The 18,037-nt window shown below is 43.5% G+C and overlaps 1 protein-coding gene across 1 annotated transcript in view; it reads left to right on the top strand.

Moving 5' to 3' along the window:
• The window catches only part of PDGFRL (platelet derived growth factor receptor like), a 75,287-nt gene extending 60,430 nt beyond the window's left edge, over positions 1-14,857 (top strand). The window contains exons 4-6 of the mRNA XM_061134846.1: positions 7,152-7,445; positions 12,751-12,890; positions 14,353-14,857. Of these exons, the coding sequence (XP_060990829.1) occupies positions 7,152-7,445; positions 12,751-12,890; positions 14,353-14,541 (623 nt within the window). The 3' untranslated portion in view covers positions 14,542-14,857. The remainder of the gene's footprint in view (positions 1-7,151; positions 7,446-12,750; positions 12,891-14,352) is intronic.
• The last annotated feature ends 3,180 nt before the right edge of the window (positions 14,858-18,037 follow it).

The raw sequence follows: 18,037 nt of genomic DNA, 5'->3' as shown, positions 1-18,037 counted from the left end.
GATGGCTGGAGGTGGCTGGACCAGGATTTGCACCCAGAACTGTCTGGTCCCAGAGTCTGTACTTGCATTGTTCAATATGGCAGCCAGCAGACGTGTGGTGGTACTAGTGGTAAAGAATCTGCCTGCCAATTCAGGAGGTTTAAGAGATGCAGGCTCTACCCCTGGATTGGGAAGATCCCCTGGAGAAGGAAATGGCAACTCACTCCAGTATTCTTGCCTGGAGAATCCCCATGGACAGAGGAGCTTGGCAGGAAACAGTCCATAGGGTCACAGAGAGTCCCACAGACTGAGTGACTAAGCACACACATAAGACTTAATAACCGATCTGATGTGACTTAATGGATTGTATTGTTTTCTTATTCCTCAACACTGAGAGTCCAGTTGAATTTTCAGGATAGGGTTTAGCACTTCGTCTTTTCAGGCATTAGAGAACCAAGATGGGCTGTTACGGAGGCTGTTGGCTCTGGAGTCTCTCAGAACATGTGCTTCCCCACCACCCACACAGAGAAACGTCTGGCATCCATTATGTATGTGTGTTTCCTAGAGTTTGATTGTAAACACTGTGAAGCTTCTTTTGACTGTTAATTTGTTCAATTTTTGATTAAGCAACTGCTACAAATTATATTTATATTCAATCTTCATCCAGGAGGCTCTCAGAGGGTTTTTTCCCTCCTCTGCTCTAACTTTGTATTGAAGTATGATTTATACTAAGGGAAATACACAAATCACAACTCTGCAGCTTAATGAATGATCCTCAAGTTAACCACCTCCCAGATCATGTAACCACCTCCCAGATCAAGACCAGGGCGTGGGGTGGGGGGGAAACATTACCAGCAGCAGGGCTTCCTCATAGCAAGAGGCATGGGCTCCAGTTTACACGTGTGGTAAAACCATATGAACCAGCACTTTACCAAGTATGGAGTTTGTTATAACTTGGGTTTTAGTTTATAGCCTATTAACTCTAATTTTTTTGAAATCTTACATTTCCGTGTGTTTTGTTTTTTAAAGCAATGTTTGTCATCCACTTGAGTAGATACCAAGTATATTTGTAGAGGCATTTGTGATCTATAATTTTAAATATAAACTTGAACACTTTTTTTTTTTTGGTAGATGGATTCTACTGATGGCAGAATTTTTTTACTTTAAAAGAAATTCAGTTTTTGCAATTTATCAAGTTACAACAATTCAACTGAATTAATAAAAATATGTATATGCTCAATAAATGTCCAGGAATGAATAAAGGAAAATTGGACATATTTAATTTATAGATAGTAATTTGCTTACTCATTCATGTATTCTTTCTGCAGCCTTGCTTACTTCATTCACTTGGCAAATACATTTTATTTTTCTGTTGGTTAAAGCAACTGGTGTGGTCCCTTCTTTTAAAACATGGATTAGAGTATAGGAAATAAGGCCTCATTTTTGTGTTCTGAAATTCAAATTGTTCACTTATTCTACTGGCTTTGCATGAACATTGGTTCAGATTCCTGTTGTTGTTCAATTGCCAAGTCTTGCCAGACTCCTTGAGACCCCACTGCCTGCAACATTCCAGGCTTCCCTATCCCTCGTCATCTCCTGCAGTTTGACCAAGTTCATGTCCATTGATTTGGTGATGCCATCCAACCATCTCATCCTGTGTCGTCCCTTTCTCCTCCTGCCTTCAGTCTTTCCCAGCATCAGGGTCTTTTCCAATGAGTCAGTCCTTTGTATCAGGTGGCCAAAGTATTAGAGTTTCAGCTTCAGTATCAGTCCTTCCAATGAATATTCAGGACTGATTTCCTTTAGGATTGACTGGCTGGATCTCCTTGTAGTCCAAGGGACTCTCAAGAGTCTTCTCCAGCACCACAGTTCAAAAGCATCAATTCTTTGGTGCTCAGCTTTCTTTATGGTCCAGCTCTCACATCCATACATGACCACTGGAAAAACCATAGCTTTGACATTTGTCAGGAAAGTGATGTCTTTTCAACACACTGTCTAGGTTTGTCATAGCTTTCTTGCCAAAAAGCAATTGTCTTCTAATTTCATGGCTGCAGTCACCATCTTCAGTGATTTTAGAGCCCAAGAAGAGGAAATCTGTCACTGCTTCCACCTTTTCTCCTTCGGGTGCCATGATCTTAGTTATTTTAACATTGAGTTTTAAGACAGATTTTTCATTCTCTTCCTTCATCCTCATCAAGAGGCCCTTTAGTTCCTCTTCGCTTTCTGCCCTAAGGGTGGTGTCTTCTGCATATATGAGGTTCTTGTTATTTCTCCCCATAATCTTGATTCCAGCTTGTGCTTCATCTAGTCTGGCATTTCACATGATGTACTCTGCATATAAGTTAAATAAGCAGGGTGACAATATACAGCCTTGACATACTCCTTTCCCAATTTGGAACCAGTCCATTATTCCATGTCTGGTTCTAACTGATGCTTTTTGTTTGTTTGTTTGTTTTTGTGTTTCTTTTTTTATTTGTTTGTTTGTTTGTTTTTTTCATTTAACTGATACTTTTTCACTTGCATATAGGTTTCTCAGGAGACAGGTAAGATGCTCTGATATTCCCATGTCTTTAAGAATTTTCCAGTTTGTTGTGATCCACACAGTCAAAGATGTTAACGTAGTCAGTGAAACAGAGGTAGATGTTTTTCTGCAATTCCTTTGCTTTCTCTATGAGCCAACCGATGTTGGCAATTTGATCTCTGGTTTCTCTGCCTTTTCCAAAACTAGCTTGAACATCTGGAAGTTCTCTGTTCACATAATGCTGAAGTCTAGCTTGAAGGATTTTGAGCATATCCTTACTAGCATGGGAGATGAGTGCAATTGTCTGGTGGTTTGAACATTCTTTAGTACTGCCCTTTCTTGAAAACTGGGATGAGGATTGACCTTTTCCAGTCCTGTGGCCACTGCTGGTTTTCTAAATTTGCTGACAGATTGAGTGCAGCATTTTAAAAGCACCATCTTGTAGGATTTTAAATAGCTCTGCTGGAATTCCATCACCTCCACTAACTTTATTGGCAGCAGTGCTTCCTAAGGCCTGCTTGACTTCACACTTCACAATGTCTGGCTCTGGGTAAGTGATCACACTATCATGGTTAACTGGGTCATTAAGATCTTTTTTGTGTAGTTCTTCTGGGTATTCTTGACATCTCTTCTTGATCTCTTCTGCTTCTATTAGGTCTTTACCGTTTCTGTCCTTTATTGTGCCCATCTTTAGATGAAACATTTCTTTGATATTACCAGTTTTCTTGAAGAGATCTCTAGCCTTTCCCTTTATGCTGTTTTTCTCTATTTCTTTGCACTGTTCATTGAAGATGGCCATCTTGTCTCTTCTTGCTACCCTCTGGAACTCTGCACTTAGTTGGGTATACCTTTCCCTTCCTCCCTTGCTTTTCACTTCTCTTCTTTCCGCAACTATTTATAAAGCTTCCTCAGACAACCACTTTGCCTTCTTGCATTTCTTTTTCTTTGGGATGGTTTTGTTCGCTGCCTCCTGTACAATATTCCAAACCTCTATTCATAGTTCTTCAGGCACTCTGTTTACTAGATCTAATCCCTTGAATCTATTCATCACCACCACTGTATATTCATAGGGGATTTAAGTCATACCTGACTGGCCTAGTGGTTTTCCCCATTTTCTTTAGTTTAAGCCTGAATTTTGCTATGAGGAGCTGATGATCTGAGCCACAGTCAGCTCCCGGTCTTGTTTTTGCTGACTGTATAGAGCTTTTCCATCTTTGGCAGCAAAGAATGTAATCAATCTGATTTTGGGATTGACTATTTTGTGATGTCCATGTGTAAAGTCGTTTTCTGTGTTGTTGAAAAAGGGTGTTTGCTATGACAAGTGCATTCTCTTGGCAGAATTCTGTTAGCCTTTGCCCTGCTTCATTTTGTACTCCAAAGCCAAACTTGCCTGTTACTCCAGATATCTCTTGACTTCCTACTTTTGCATTCCAGTCTCCTATGATGAACAGGACATCTCTTTTTTTGGTGTTAGTTCTAGAAAGTCTTCTAGGTCTTCACAGAACTGATCAACTTCAGCTTCTTCAGCATCAGTGATTGGGGCATAGACTTGGATTACTGTGATGTTGAATGGTTTGCCTTGGAAATGAACTGACATCATTCTGTTGTTTTTTGAGGATGAACCTAACTACTACATTTTGAACTCTTTTATTGATTGTGAGGGCTACTCCATTTCTCCTGAGGGATTCTTGTCTACAGTAGTAGATATAATGGTCCTCTGAATTAAATTCACCCATTCCCGTCCATTTTAGTTCCCTGATTTCTAAGATGTCGATGTTCACTCTTGCCATCTCCTGCTTGACCATGTCCAATTTACCTGGATTCATGGTCCTAACATTCCAGGTTCCTAGGTAATACTGTTCTTACAGCATCAGATTTTACTTTCATCACCAGACACACCCACAACTTAGTGTTGTTTCTGCTTTGGTCCAGATGCTTCATTCTTCGTGGAGCTATTAGTAATTGTCCTCACTCTTACCAGTAGCCTATTGGACACCTTCTGACCTGGGAGGGCTCACCTTTCAGTGTCATATCTTTTTGCCTTTTTATACAGTTCGTGGGGTTCTCACGGCAAGTGTACTGGAGTGATTTACCATTCCCTGCTCCAGTGGACCACATTCTGTCAGAACTCTCCACCATGACCTGTCCATTTTGGGTGGCCCTACATGGCATGGCTTATAGCTTCATTGAGTTACACAAACCCCTTTGCAAGACAAGGCTATGATCCATGAAGGGGTCAGATTCCTGTACAAAATCTTAAAACAAAAGTTCTTTCTGAATCTGACAATCACACCTTCCTTAAATATTTGCTAAAAAGATATCTTTACTTTCTTGGGCTCCAAAATCACTGCTGATGGTGACTGCAGCCATGAAATTAAAAGACGCTTACTCCTAGGAAGAAAAGTTATGACCAACCTAGATAGCATATTAAAAAAGCAGAGACGTTACTTTGCCTTTAAAGGTCTGTATAGTCAAAGCTATGGTTTTTCCAGTAGTCATGTATGGATGTGAGAGTTGGACTATAAGGAAAGCTGAGTGCTGAAGAATTGATGTTTTTGAACTGTGGTGGTGAAGAAGACTCTTGAGAGCCCCTTGGATTGCAAGGAGATCAAACCAGTCAATCCTAAAGGAAATCAACTCTTAATATTCATTGGAAGGACTGATACTGAAGCTGAAGCTCCAATACTTTGGCCACCTGATGCAAAGAACTGACACATTGGAAAAGACCCTGATGCTGGGAAAGACTGAAGGCAGGAGGAGAGGGGGATGACAGAGGATGAGATGGTTGGATGGCATCAGTGGACTCAATGAACGTGAGTCTGAGCAAGTTCCAGGAGTTGGTGATGGACAGGGAAGCCTGGCGTGCTACAGTCCACGGGATCTCAAAAAGTCGGACATGATTGAGCGACTGAACTGAACTGACTGACAAAGAGATCTTTAATACAAATGCTCCAGAGTCTCCTCTTTAGAAACAGGGAAACTGAAGCACAGAGAGATGAAGTGACAGATTCAAGGCCATATGGACTTACTCCATTTGAACACAGGGGTGTTAGGTAAGATATTGACCAAGGCAGTCTTGCCTAAGCCTGAAAGGTAACATATTGTAAAGTGGCGCAAATTGCCTGGCCTGATGGAAGGTCTTACAAAAGGTGGAGATTTCCTGAGCCATGATTCCATGTTAGAGATGCTGGTATTATTAAAAATATTATAATACTTATAGGCAAAGAACTCTTGGCCCTTGACGGCATTTGCTATTGTGTCCAGGAATTCTGTTCTCAATGTAAAAAACAGTCATACAACTAGGGCACAAAGGCTAGTGAAGCAAGCCAAGAATAACTGTTTCAGAAATATGGTTGGAAAACATAGGAGACAACTGAACAAAGGTTGGGGTGTGATTCAGTTCAATGATTTCTCTTAGCAATCACTATAATCTCTCATGGAATGATCCAGAAAACAAAGTATTTATTGTTTCATGCCCCAAACAAAAAACACCCCCCACAATCCAGAGTCCCTTGACCGTGCTGAGCAAAGTACAGGGAAACCAGTTCTCATTTCTCTACGATAAAAATGCCATCATCAGAACTTCTCTGGTTGTCCAATGGCTAAGACTTTGCAATCCCAGTGCAGCAGGCCTGGGTTCAATCCCTGCTCAGGGCACTAGATCCCATATGCCTTAACTGGGGAAAAAAAAAAAAGCCACCATCAAGAGCTTAAAGAACATGCAGGGTGATTTCTCAGGGAACAGGTAGAGTGTAAGAAACAGGCTGAAGGTCTGCAACCCAGTGGCCACCAAAATAGAGCTCAGAACCTGAGACTAGCTGGCTCCCCGTGTGTCCCTGCTTAATTCTCTTTCCATTGACCTCGGGCAGAAATGAGGTCCCCTGGCCTGTGAGGACACCGGCACCACATCGGGCCTGGCTCAGAGAAGCTCGCTGGGTGGGAAAGTCCCTCCCAGTTACTGAGCGAGGGCCGTGGGGCTGACCTCTTTAGAGACACGGCAGAGGGTTCCTAGGTGTTAAAACTGCTCTTAGCACAAGGAAACCGGTCCCCTTCACTGCTTCCTCGGTGGGGTAAACCAGTGGGCCTGATTTGGGCTTGAAGTAATACTGATTTTGTTTCAAGAAGATAGGAAGTAACATCCTTTATCCAAAAAAGGAAACTCATTTTTTAACAACTTACTGACCAGAGACATGTTAATAAGTCTTTTGTTACCCACGCCGATGGCCGCAGGCATTAGTTTCTGCAAAAATCCCCTGGTCAGGAATGTATTAAAATGAAAGTGAAAGAAAGTGTTAGTTGCTCAGTCCTGTCCGACTCTTTGCTACCCCACGGACGGTAGCCCGCCAGGCTCCTCTGTCCGTGGGATTCTCTAGGCGAGAATACCGGAGTGGGTTGCCATTCCCTTCTCCAGGGGAGATTCCCCACCCAGGGATGGAACCCAGTTCTCCTGCATTGCAGGCAGATTCTTTACCTTCTGAGCTACCAAGAAAGCCCTTAATGTGTTAAAATGGCCTTTTCAATTCCTAAGGACTCCATGTTTGGCCTACACTGCCAATCCCCACTCATCCTCGTGCCCTGAATATAAGCATCCCTTTAAGTGTTCTCACCCTGTTTCTCCAGGCTAAATGAGCCCGTGTCTTTCCCTTTGCAGAGAAAGGCGAACTCTTCGTACCTTCTCCCAGTCACTTTGATGTCGTCTACCTGAACCCGGACAGGCAGGCTGTGGTTCCTTGCCGAGTGACCGTCCTGTCGGCCAAGGTCACCCTCCACAGGGAGTTCCCGGCCAAGGAGATCCCGGCCAACGGAACGGACATCGTTTACGACCTGAAGAGAGGCTTTGTGTATCTGCAGCCTCACTCCGGCCACCAGGGGGTGGTCTACTGCAAGGCGGAGGCGGGGGGCAAGTCTCAGATCTCCGTCAAGTACCAGCTGCTCTACGCGCAGGGTAAGCTCTTCCGGGGCGAGACGCGAGCCCCTTCCGGCTGGTCAGTGTGGGGTACCGCTGTCCCCAGTGATGGCGGGAGAGTAGGAGGCACAGATGGCTGTTCTTAAAGGCTCCTCTGCAGCGCTGTCATTTCTAGAATGTTCTACATTCTTTCCTATGACTGCCCCAACTCCAACTCCCTTTTCTTCAGCTCCTTCCAGCGTGCTCTCTGGTCCAGGCTCCGCGTGCGTGATCAGCAGCAGGCCACATCCCTGTGGCATCCTCCCGTGCTCTCCATCCTGGCTGCTGGCGCCAGGGGCGGGGGGTGGGAGGCGCCTCCCCCGACCTCCAGGACAGAAGGCTCCCTGGCCAGCCCTGCGAGGGAGGAGAGGAGGGTCTCTCTCCTGTTTTCACTCGGAGCACTCCGACATGAGCCCGGCTGATGGTCCTCGTGTGAGGCAGAGTGCTCTGCAGCCGTGTTCCTGCCCAGGCATTTCTGCGATCGGATGGGTGGCCCCAGAGCTGACTGCTCTCTGAGATGGGAATTTGGGCTCCTTCATGACTCTGAGCCTCAGTCCTGGGGCTTATTCATGAGGCCACAGCTTCCAACACTCTGCTGTCAAATAACTCTCTCAAGCCTCCTTTCGCCACCCTGGGCTGCAGCCATCTCTCTCCTCCCTCACAGCCAGGCTCCCTGAAAGAGCCCTCCCCGGCCCCCGTCGGGGTGCTTCCCTCCCACCCGGCTCCTTGGTCTTCTCCCCTAGCTCCACCAAGGCAGCCATGGCTAGAGGGCCTCCTAGGCCATTAAGTTCAGCAGACAGCTTTCTGTCCTCATCCTTCTAGGTTTTACCTCGCCTACAAAAAAGCCCCTCTTCCTTGGTCCCATTGCCCCTGCTTCTTTAGCCACAGCATTCTCATTATCTTTGCCAGCTCTTTGCCTCTTGCAGGTTTTTTCTTTTGTTAAAATTATATTGGACTATAGTATTCTTGCCCGGAGAATCCCGTGGATGGAGGAGCCTGGTGGGCTACCCTCCACGGGGTCGCAAAGAGTCAGACACAACTGAGCGACTTCACTGTCACTTTCATAGTTGATTTACAATCTTGTGCTAGTTTCAGGTGTATAGCAAAGTGAATCAGTTATGCATATACATATATCCACTCTTTTTAGATAGATTCTTTTCCCATATAGGGCATTGCAGAGTATTGAGTAGGGTTCCCTGTGCTACACAGTAGGTCCTTATTAGTTATCTGTTTATATATAGTACTGTGTATATGTCAATTCCAATCTCCCAATTTATCCCTCCCCTACTTTTTCCCCCTAGTAACCATAGATTTTTTTTTAAATGTCTGTGACTCTATTTCTGTTTTGTAAATAAGTTCATTTGTAACATTTTTCTAGATTCCACATATAAGTGATATCATATGATATTTGGCTTTCTCTGTCTGATTTTACTCAGTATGACAGTCTCTCGGTCCATCCATTTTGCTGCAAATGGCATTATTCTTTTTTACTGCTGAGTAATATTCCACTGTGTATATATGTTCCACATCTTCTTTATCCATTCCTCTGTCAATGACACTTAGGTTGCTTTCATGTCTTGACTATTATAAATAGTACTGCAATGAATAACTGGGTACATTTATTCTTTTGAATTATGGTTTTCTCTGGATATGTGCCCAGAAGTAGGATTGCTGTATCATTTGGTAGTTCTTTATTTAATTTTTTAAAGAAACATCCATACTGTTCTCCATACTGTTGTAACAATTTACATTCCCGTCAACAGGATGGGAGGGTTCCTTCTTCTCCACACCCTCTCCAGCATTTCTTGTTTGTAGATTTTTTGATGATGGCCATCCTGATTGGTGTGAAGTGATACCTCGTTGTAGTTTTGATTTGCATTTCTCTAGCAAACAGTGATGTTGAATATCTTTTCATGTGATTTTTGGCCATCTATATGTCTTCTTGGAGACATGCTTATTTAGATCTTCTGCCCATTTTTGATTGGGTTCTTTGTTATTTTGATATGGCGTTACTTGAGCAGATTGTATGTTTTGGAGATTAATCCTTTGTCAATCACTTTGTTTACAAATACTTTGTCCCATTTTGTGGGTTTTTTCATTGTGTTTATGGCTTCCTTTGCTCTGTGAAAGTTTTTAGATTTAATTAGGCCCTATTTATTTATATTTGTTTTTATTTTCATTATTCTAGGAGGTGGATCAAAAAAGATCTTGCTGTAATTTATGTCAGAGAGTGTTCTGCCTGTGTTTTCCTCTAAGAGTTTTATAGTATCCAGACTTACATTTAGGTCTTTAATGCATTTTGAGTTTATTTTTGTGTATGGTGTTAGGAGGTGTTCTAATTTCATTCTTTAAATGTAGCAATCCAGTTTTCTGTCACTACTTATTGAAGAGATAGTCTCGTCTCCATTGTATAGTCTTGCCTCTTGTGTCATGGATTAGGTGACCATAGGTGCTTGGGTTTATCTCTGGAATTTCTGTCCTATTCCATTGATCTATATTTCTGTTTTTGCGCCAAAATCATATTATTTTGATTACTGTGGCTTTGTAGTAAAGTCTGAAGTCAGGGAGGCTGATTCCTCCAGTTCCATTTTCCCTCCTCAAAATTGCTTTGACTATTCAGGGTCTTTTGTGTTTCCATATAAATTTAAAAGGTTTTTGTTCTAATTCTGTGAAAAATGCCTTTGGTAATTTGATAGAAATTGCATTTATATCCGTAGATTCCTTTGGGTAGTACAGTCATTTTGACAATGACATGGTATCTCTCTCCTTCGGTATGTGTCATTTTTTATTTCTTTCATTAGCATATTATGGGGCTTCCCTGGTGGCTCAGATGGTAAAGAATCTGCCTGCAGTGCAGGAGATCTGGGTTCGATCCCTGGGTCAGGAAGATCCCCTGGAGAAGGGTATGGCAACCCACTCCAGTATTCTTGCCTGGAGAATCCCAAGTTCAGAAGAGCCTGGCAGGCTACAGTCCATAGGATCGCAAAGAGTTGGACACGACTGAGCAACTGATACTTTCACTTTCACACTTTTCAGCATCTTATAGTTTTCCGAATACAGGTCTTTTGCCTCCTTAGGTAAGTTTATTCCTAGGTATTTTATTCTTTTTGGTGTGATAGCAAATGGGATTGTTTCCTTAATTTCTCTTTCTGATCTCTCATTATTAGTATATGGGAAAGCAATAGATTTCTGTGTATTTTTTTATATCCTGCAAATTTACCAATTTCATTGATGAGCTCTAGTAGTTTTCTGGCAGTGTCTTTAGGATTTTGATGTTTAGTATCATGTCATCTGCAAACAGTGATAGTTTTACTTCTTCCTTTCAGTTTAGATTCGTTTCATTTCTTTTTCTTCTCTGCTGTGGCTAGGACTTCCAAATCTATGCTGAGTAATAGTGGTGAGAGTAAACACCCTTGTCTTGTTCCTGACATTATTGGAACTGCTTTCAGTTTTTCACCACTGAGAAAGATGTCAGTTGTGGGTTTGTCATATATGGGGCCTTTATTATGTTCAGGTAATATAATAATTACCTGTGCCCACCTAATGGACAGTTTTTATCATAAATGGGCATTGAATTTTGTCAAAAGCTTTTTCTGCATCTATTGAGATGATCGTATGGTTTTTATTTAGTTTGTTAATATGATGTATCACATTAATTCGCATACATTGAAGAATCCTTGAATCCCTGGGATAAATCCCACTTGTGTGATCCTTTTAATGTGTTGTTGGATTTGGCTTGCACGTATTTTGTTGAGGATTTTTATGAATATCAGCCTGTAATTTTCCTTTTTTGTGATATCTTTGTCTGGTTTAGGTATCAGGGTAATGGAGGCCTCATAGAATGAGCTGCTTCTCCTAGTTTTTAAATGTTGGAGTTCCCCCAGGCACTTTCTTTGTCCCCATGCTCCTCCTGGGTGGTCTCAACCATAGCCACACCCTGCTGCATATTTGTTTACTAATCACTCCCCGGGGAATGGATGTGGCCTGGATCTGGATGCGCCAGCTTCCTGTACCCAACTGTCTCTCTAACATCTGCACTGAGCTGCTTCACAGGCCCTTTCCTGAGCTCTGGGCCTTCGTTCCAGGCCTGGTTCTTCAGTTGCCCTCATCCCAGTGATGGCGCTGCAGTTCCGGGGTGCAGGAACCCAAAACACTCCCAGCTCCTCCCAGTCCTGACTCATTCCATCAAAGCCCCTGAATTCTGCTGTCCATCCTACTGCAAGGAGTTCAACTATCATCACTTCTTCCTTGGTCTAACATGAGTACCTTTCCAATTGGTCCCTTCCATGCCCACGCTTTCTCCATCTTCCACCAGTAACTGATTATTGGTCCGGTTAAAACCATTCTGTGGGCTAAATAAACCACTGAACCAATGAACCTCTGAACTAATGAACTTTTCCTAGAACCAAAGTTAAAATCTTCCATATGGCTTGAAAGGTCTTGCGGTGCTGGCCTCTGCCCTCCCCAGGGATCCCCTCTACTCCCCTTGGGGCCTGTCTGCTGGTCCCTCCTTTTCCCTGCAGGCCTTCAGATTTTAGTCCAAACATCCCTAAGGAAACCTTTCATGCTTCTCAGACCATCCTGAACTTCCGCGGCACCCTGGGCTTCTCCTTTGGTTCTTCCCACAGCTCAGGTTCTAAACCCACCACACAGTGACCTTTTGAGGGTGCACCTCCTCCGCTGGAATGGAGGCCCCGGGGCTCTGAGACCATGTCTGGCTGGTTCCCTGCCTTACCCTCCTCTCCCAGCACATTCCTGGATCCATGCTGCGCTCGAAGCTACTCTAGTAGACTGAGCCTGATGAAGAATGTTGTCTCTGCAGTGCCGCGAAGGAGAGATCCCACACGCCCGTCCTGCAAGCGTCTGTCCCGTTGGTGGATTCTGACTCACTCCTCTTCCTCCTGAGGCTGCCGAGCCATATGCCTGTCTGTCCCTCTTCCTCTGTCGGTGGTCCTCCCTCCAGACCACCTTCTCTTCCTTCCCCTTGTTCTGCTCCCAAGCCCCTTCTTCTTTCTCCACCTTTTGATTCACATGAGCTCCTCGCAGATCTTCTGGACTCCTCTCATTACAAGTGGAATGTCTGGGGGCCTTTGGATGTCCACCCCATTCTGGACCACCAAGGTAGAAAGAGAAGAGGCATCATAAAACTCCAGGTAGTGGACAGAGCAGGCTTGATGCTAGTTGGGCAGCTGAAGAAAGGCAGGGATGTCCCATATCTGCCCAGAGAAGAGAACGCGTCTGTTGGTTTGTGTCTGCCACCCTTGCCCATGGATGTCCTCACGCTACTGTCCCTGCTCACTTCCAGTTCCCAGTGGCCCTCCGTCAACGACTATCTTGGCCTCTGCGAACAAAGTGAAGGGGGGAGATGATGTGAGTGTCCTCTGCACAGTCCTGGGGGAGCCAGATGTGGAGGTGGAATTCAAGTGGACCTACCCAGGGCAGAAGGTAAGCATGCACTGGTTTGCTCCTAAGATGTTTCAGTGTGTTTATATTCGGTTGTCCAAAAAGTTCATTCAGGTTTTTCCCTGTTATAGAAAAACCCAAAGGAACTTTGTGGCCAATCCAATAAATGACTTTTTTTTTTTTTTTTTTTAGAATAGGAAAAAAAAAGTGACTGGGTTCCATTAGGTAATTTAGTTAATGTACCCTCTTTTGTATTATCTTTCTTCATGACCCCGAAGGAAGGGGACAGGGGCAAGAACAGGAAAGGAGGGGGCCCTCCTTTCTTCAACCCCTATCTCAATTTGCAGTCTTAATTTTGGGTCAGTTGGAGGCTAATCTACCTTCCTTCTGGAGTCCTTTAGCCTTCTCCATGTAAAAGCTGGTTCCCGGGGCAAAGAGCTCTTAGCAGACACCCACCAAGTTGGCATGTAAACCCAGGTCTTGGAAAAGGTGCCGTGAGGCTGAGATTATCTTAAAATAGACTTGCCAAAAACGCAGCTCCAGCACATGCAGCCGTGGGCCTGTTCTGCTCATGAAAATAGACAGCCTCGCTACCAACATGGAACAGTCCCCTTGTTGCCAGAAGAGATCTGGATCTTGCATCCTAAGATGTGCTTGGCAGCCAATACGCTTCTGGGTGAAGGGCTGTGATTGGGGGAAAATAACTCTCCTGGAGAATGGTGCTTTCCCAGTGCTAAGTACTTGTTTCTGAAGTGTTGTCCCATTTAGAAGACATTAATAGCTTGCATGAGAGGTTTTTTGGTTTCTTTACATTGCTAATTATTAGCAGAAAGGGTATTAATTCAGTAATACTATAAATATTACGATCGTGTTAAACTAATTCAGAATACACTACATATCACCAAAGTTGGAGGAAGCATCTCAGGAGTGACCATCTCACTTTCTAGAAATAGGGAGTGAAGTCACCTCGGGTATAATTTTATCCAGCCCGGGCACAGCTTTTCGCCCACTGCAGTCCTAGGGCACATTTGACTAATCGTGTCTCCCTCCCCCAAATCTGAGCAGTTGAGAGCTCATATTCATTTACAAGGTGAGAGCTTTGGGCTTCTAAGTTCTGTAAGAACCACTGCGCCAAGGGGTGAACATGAGCAGTGTCAACAGCAGAGCAGTGGAAAAATTTATCTGTATCTTTTTGCCTAATACCAGCCCCACATTCTTGAAGTTCCCAAAGAGTAAAATTTATATTAAGTAGAAACTTGAAGAAAAGGGCAGGAAGAGAGAGCCAAACAGCATAATGAAATTCAAGACTCTGCTTGGAAAAGAAAAAATGCAGCCTAAACTGACTAGACAGTGTCAGAGCTCCCATGAGGTGCGCATACCAAATAGTCCTGTAGGAGCATGTGTTTTGCGCTTTGAAAGGGATACTCAGCAGTGGCAGATGAATGGGAGCTGCTGAGAGAGGCGCGTGGTTTGTGCTCCAGCCCCCGTGGGTGTCGTTCAACAGGATGAAAGGCCCGTGACGATTCAGGACTCCTGGCGGCTGATCCACAGAGGCCTTGGGCACACCACAAGGATCTCCCAGAGTGTCCTGAGCATTGAAGACTTTGAGACCATTGACGCAGGTTATTACATTTGCACTGCTCAGAATCTCCAAGGACAGACCACAGTAGCCACCACTGTGGAGTCTTCCTGACTTGGAAGACGAAGTATAAATGAACTGACGGAAAGCCCACTGGTGTCCCCAACCAGCTCCGGGGTTCTTTGTCTTTGCCAGGGCCAAACCCCAGGCTCTGCCTTGAGTCAGACCCAGACCTCCAAACTCAAAGGAAGTCATCCGGTCTGATTATAGAAGTGTTAACTCTCCTAGCAGAAAGCATGTATTCTGACTGCTGACCTATGTATATGCATTTCTAGTGTTTCTACTCAGAAGGCATATATGTAAACAACTTTATATAATCATTTCTATTAAAGAAGCAAGTTTTTGTAAAAAGTTAAAAAAAAAGGGCTAAGTGCTTGTTGTTTAAGTCTGCTTGAAGTACACCCAGAATCATCCAGAAGTACATTCAGAAGCACTCGTTGGCAGCAGTGTTTGAGTCAATACCTAATACTGCCTTGGGTATCACAACCACACTGAGAGAATCTAAAAATGTAGTGATTTTGTGTACATAGTTCAACTATCCATGAACTATTGTATGATATGAAGTATCAAAAAATATCATATAAACTTTTTTTTTAAACTGCTGCACTCAGAATTACTAGTTCTAGATTAGACATTTAGTAAGAACAGCAGCATTTTTCTTTTTTTTTTAAAGGTCATTAGGTTGTCCTGGGTCTTCGTTGCTGCACGTGGGCCTTCTCTAGCTGCGGGGAGCAGGGGCTGCTGGTCATTGCCCTGCACTGACTTCTCGTTGCGGAGCACAGGCTCTAGGCGCGTGGGCTTCAGCAGTCGCAGCTCGCAGGCTCTAGAGCACTGGCTCAGCTGCTCTGCGGCATGTGGGATCTGCCCCAAACAGGTATCGAAACGGTGTCCCTGGCATTGCAAGGTGGCTTCTTAACTACTGGACCACCAAGGAAGCCCAGTATGTGTTTTTAAATGTTTAACTTTCAATATAAAATAGATGCACAGGTTAAGGAAGATTCCACTTTGTTTTAGGCTTATTTTTACCATCTTCAAAATATGTAGACTGTAGCTGTTCCAGTTTTCTTATACAGCAGAAACTATCATTAAAACCAGTAAAAGTTTATTATTTCTCAAATACCCGTAGCTTTAAATTTAGAAAATCTTGAAGTCTTAGCTCTGGGAGGTAAATTTCAGCTCATGTCCAATTTTGTGGTTGCATTGGAAATTCCTAGGAAATAGGTTAAGAGGAGATAATTCCTATGGTGTAAACTAGATAACACTTTGGAGAGTGAACTATGTCAGAGGATGCAACCCTTATATAGAATATTCCAGCATTATTTATTTGATTAAAATACTTTGCATCACTCCAAACTGAGCACAACTATGGCTGTTTACACACTCATGTTTTTATGATGTGCCAACATTTTGCATCCTAAGTGGTAACATTTGGTTTCAAAATAGTTTTAAAGTTCAGTTTTATTTCCTCTCTCATCATCTCCCATTCTCTGAAGACGTTTTGTATTAACTGTGTCAGAATGATTACCCCAGACACTTAAACGGCATGGAGGACACAGAGAACAGCACAAGATTTACCATGTGCAGGGGATGGAATGGCAAACCCCACTTTGGCTAATGACGTTGAGGACAGCTTGGAAAGTGAGCAGAGAGAGATTCCAGGAGGTGGCAGTGAACCTACGTTCCCACTTATCAGAAATGAACATGAAAGGTTACATACATAATCAAGTGTCAGAGGTTAAAGACTTTAGAAACAATCACTAGTAAAACAAACGATGCATCATGAATATTAGTCCACTGTGTCAGTTCAGTTGCTCAGTTGTGTCTTGACTCTTTGCGACCCCATGGACTGCAGTACGCCAGGCTTGCCTGTCCATCACCAACTCCCAGAGCTTGCTCAGGCTCATGTCCATTGAGTCGGTGATGCCATCCAACCATCTCATCCTCTGTTTTCCCCTTCTCCTCCTGCCTTCAATCTTTCCCAGCATCAGGGTCTTTTCCAATGAGTCAGTTCTTCGCATCAGGAAGCCAAAGTATTGGGAGTTTCAGCTTCAGCATCAGTCCTTCCAATGAATATTCAGGACTGATTTCCTTTAGGGTGGACTGGTTGGATCTCCTTGCTGTCCAAGGGACTCTCAAGAGTGTTCTCCAACACCACAGTTCAAAAGCATCAATTCTTCGGCACTCAGCTTTCTTTATGGTACAACTCTCACATCCATACATGACTACTGGAAAAACCATAGTTTTAACCAGACGGACCTTTGTAGGCAAAGTAATGGCTCTGCTTTTTAATATGCTGTCTAGGTTGGTCATAGCATTCCTTCCAAGGAGCAAGCATCTTTTAATTTCATGATTGCAGTCACCATCTGAAGTGATTTTGGAGCCCCAAAAAATAAAGTCTGTCACTGTTTCCATTGTTTCCTCATCTATTTGCCATGAAGTGATGGGACCAGATGCCATGATCTTTTTGAATATTGAGTTTTAAGCCAACTTTTTCACTCTCCTCTTTCACGTTCATCAAGAGGTTCTTTAGTTCTTCTTTGCTTTCTGCCACAAGGGTGGTGTTGTCTGCATATCTGAGGTTATTGATATTTCTCCTGGCAATCTTGATTCCAGCTTTTGCTTCATCTAGCCTGACATTTCACATGATGTACTCTGCATATAAGTTAAATAAACAGAGTAACAATATATAGCCTTTACATACTCTTTTCCCGATTTGGAACCAGTCTGTTATTTGATGTCCAGTTCTAACTGTTGCTTCTTGACCTGCATACAGATTTCTCAGGAGGCAGGTAAGGTGGTCAGGTATTCCCATCTTTTTAACAATTTTCCATAGTTTGTTGTGATCCACACAGGTGAAGGCTTTAGCGTAGTCAATGAAGCAGATGATTTTCTGGAATTCTCTTGCTTTTTCTATGATCCAACAGATGTTGGCAATTTGATATCTGGTTCCTCTGCCTTTTCTAAATCCAGCTTGAACATCTGGAAATTCTTGGTTCATGTACTGTTGAAGCCTAGCTTGGTGAAATTTGAGCATTGCTTTTAGTGTATGTGTAAGTGACAACTCAAAGATCCACCTCTAGTAGCCTGAACCTGTTCTTACTATAGGGGTTATTTGTAAAGCCATTGAATGTCAGCTATGCTGATTAGTAAATACTGACAGCACAAGCTTGACATGCGCAGGAGAGAGAAAAAAGCCACAGTTTTTCCTTCTACTTCCCCCAACATATTAGAACTGGGGGAGGTAGTAAGTGGTGTTTTGGAGAGAGACTGAAATGCAACCTGGAGAAGAGCTGGACAAGCCGCATTTTCCTCTCGCCAACTGGGCATTCTGCAGTCTTCCCCAGGACAGGATGATTCCTCAAAGGTACGTGAAAATTTAGCATTCTCTCCCCAGCCTGCTCTATTAGTAAGGTGCTCTTAGTCATCCCTAAGCACCGAATCCTATCTTTCCCAGTTCTGTCAACTATTGACTCTTTCTCGTTCTTTAATCTCTCTAGGATGTCCCCAAATTTGTATTTTTGGAACCAGGCCCTGGTTTATTTGGAAAAGT

This window comes from Dama dama, chromosome 32 (genome assembly GCF_033118175.1).
Source record: "Dama dama isolate Ldn47 chromosome 32, ASM3311817v1, whole genome shotgun sequence".
Classification (NCBI taxonomy): Eukaryota; Metazoa; Chordata; class Mammalia; order Artiodactyla; family Cervidae; genus Dama; species Dama dama.
Note: the sequence above shows the minus strand (reverse complement) of the source record. Positions and strands in the feature narration are given on the sequence as shown.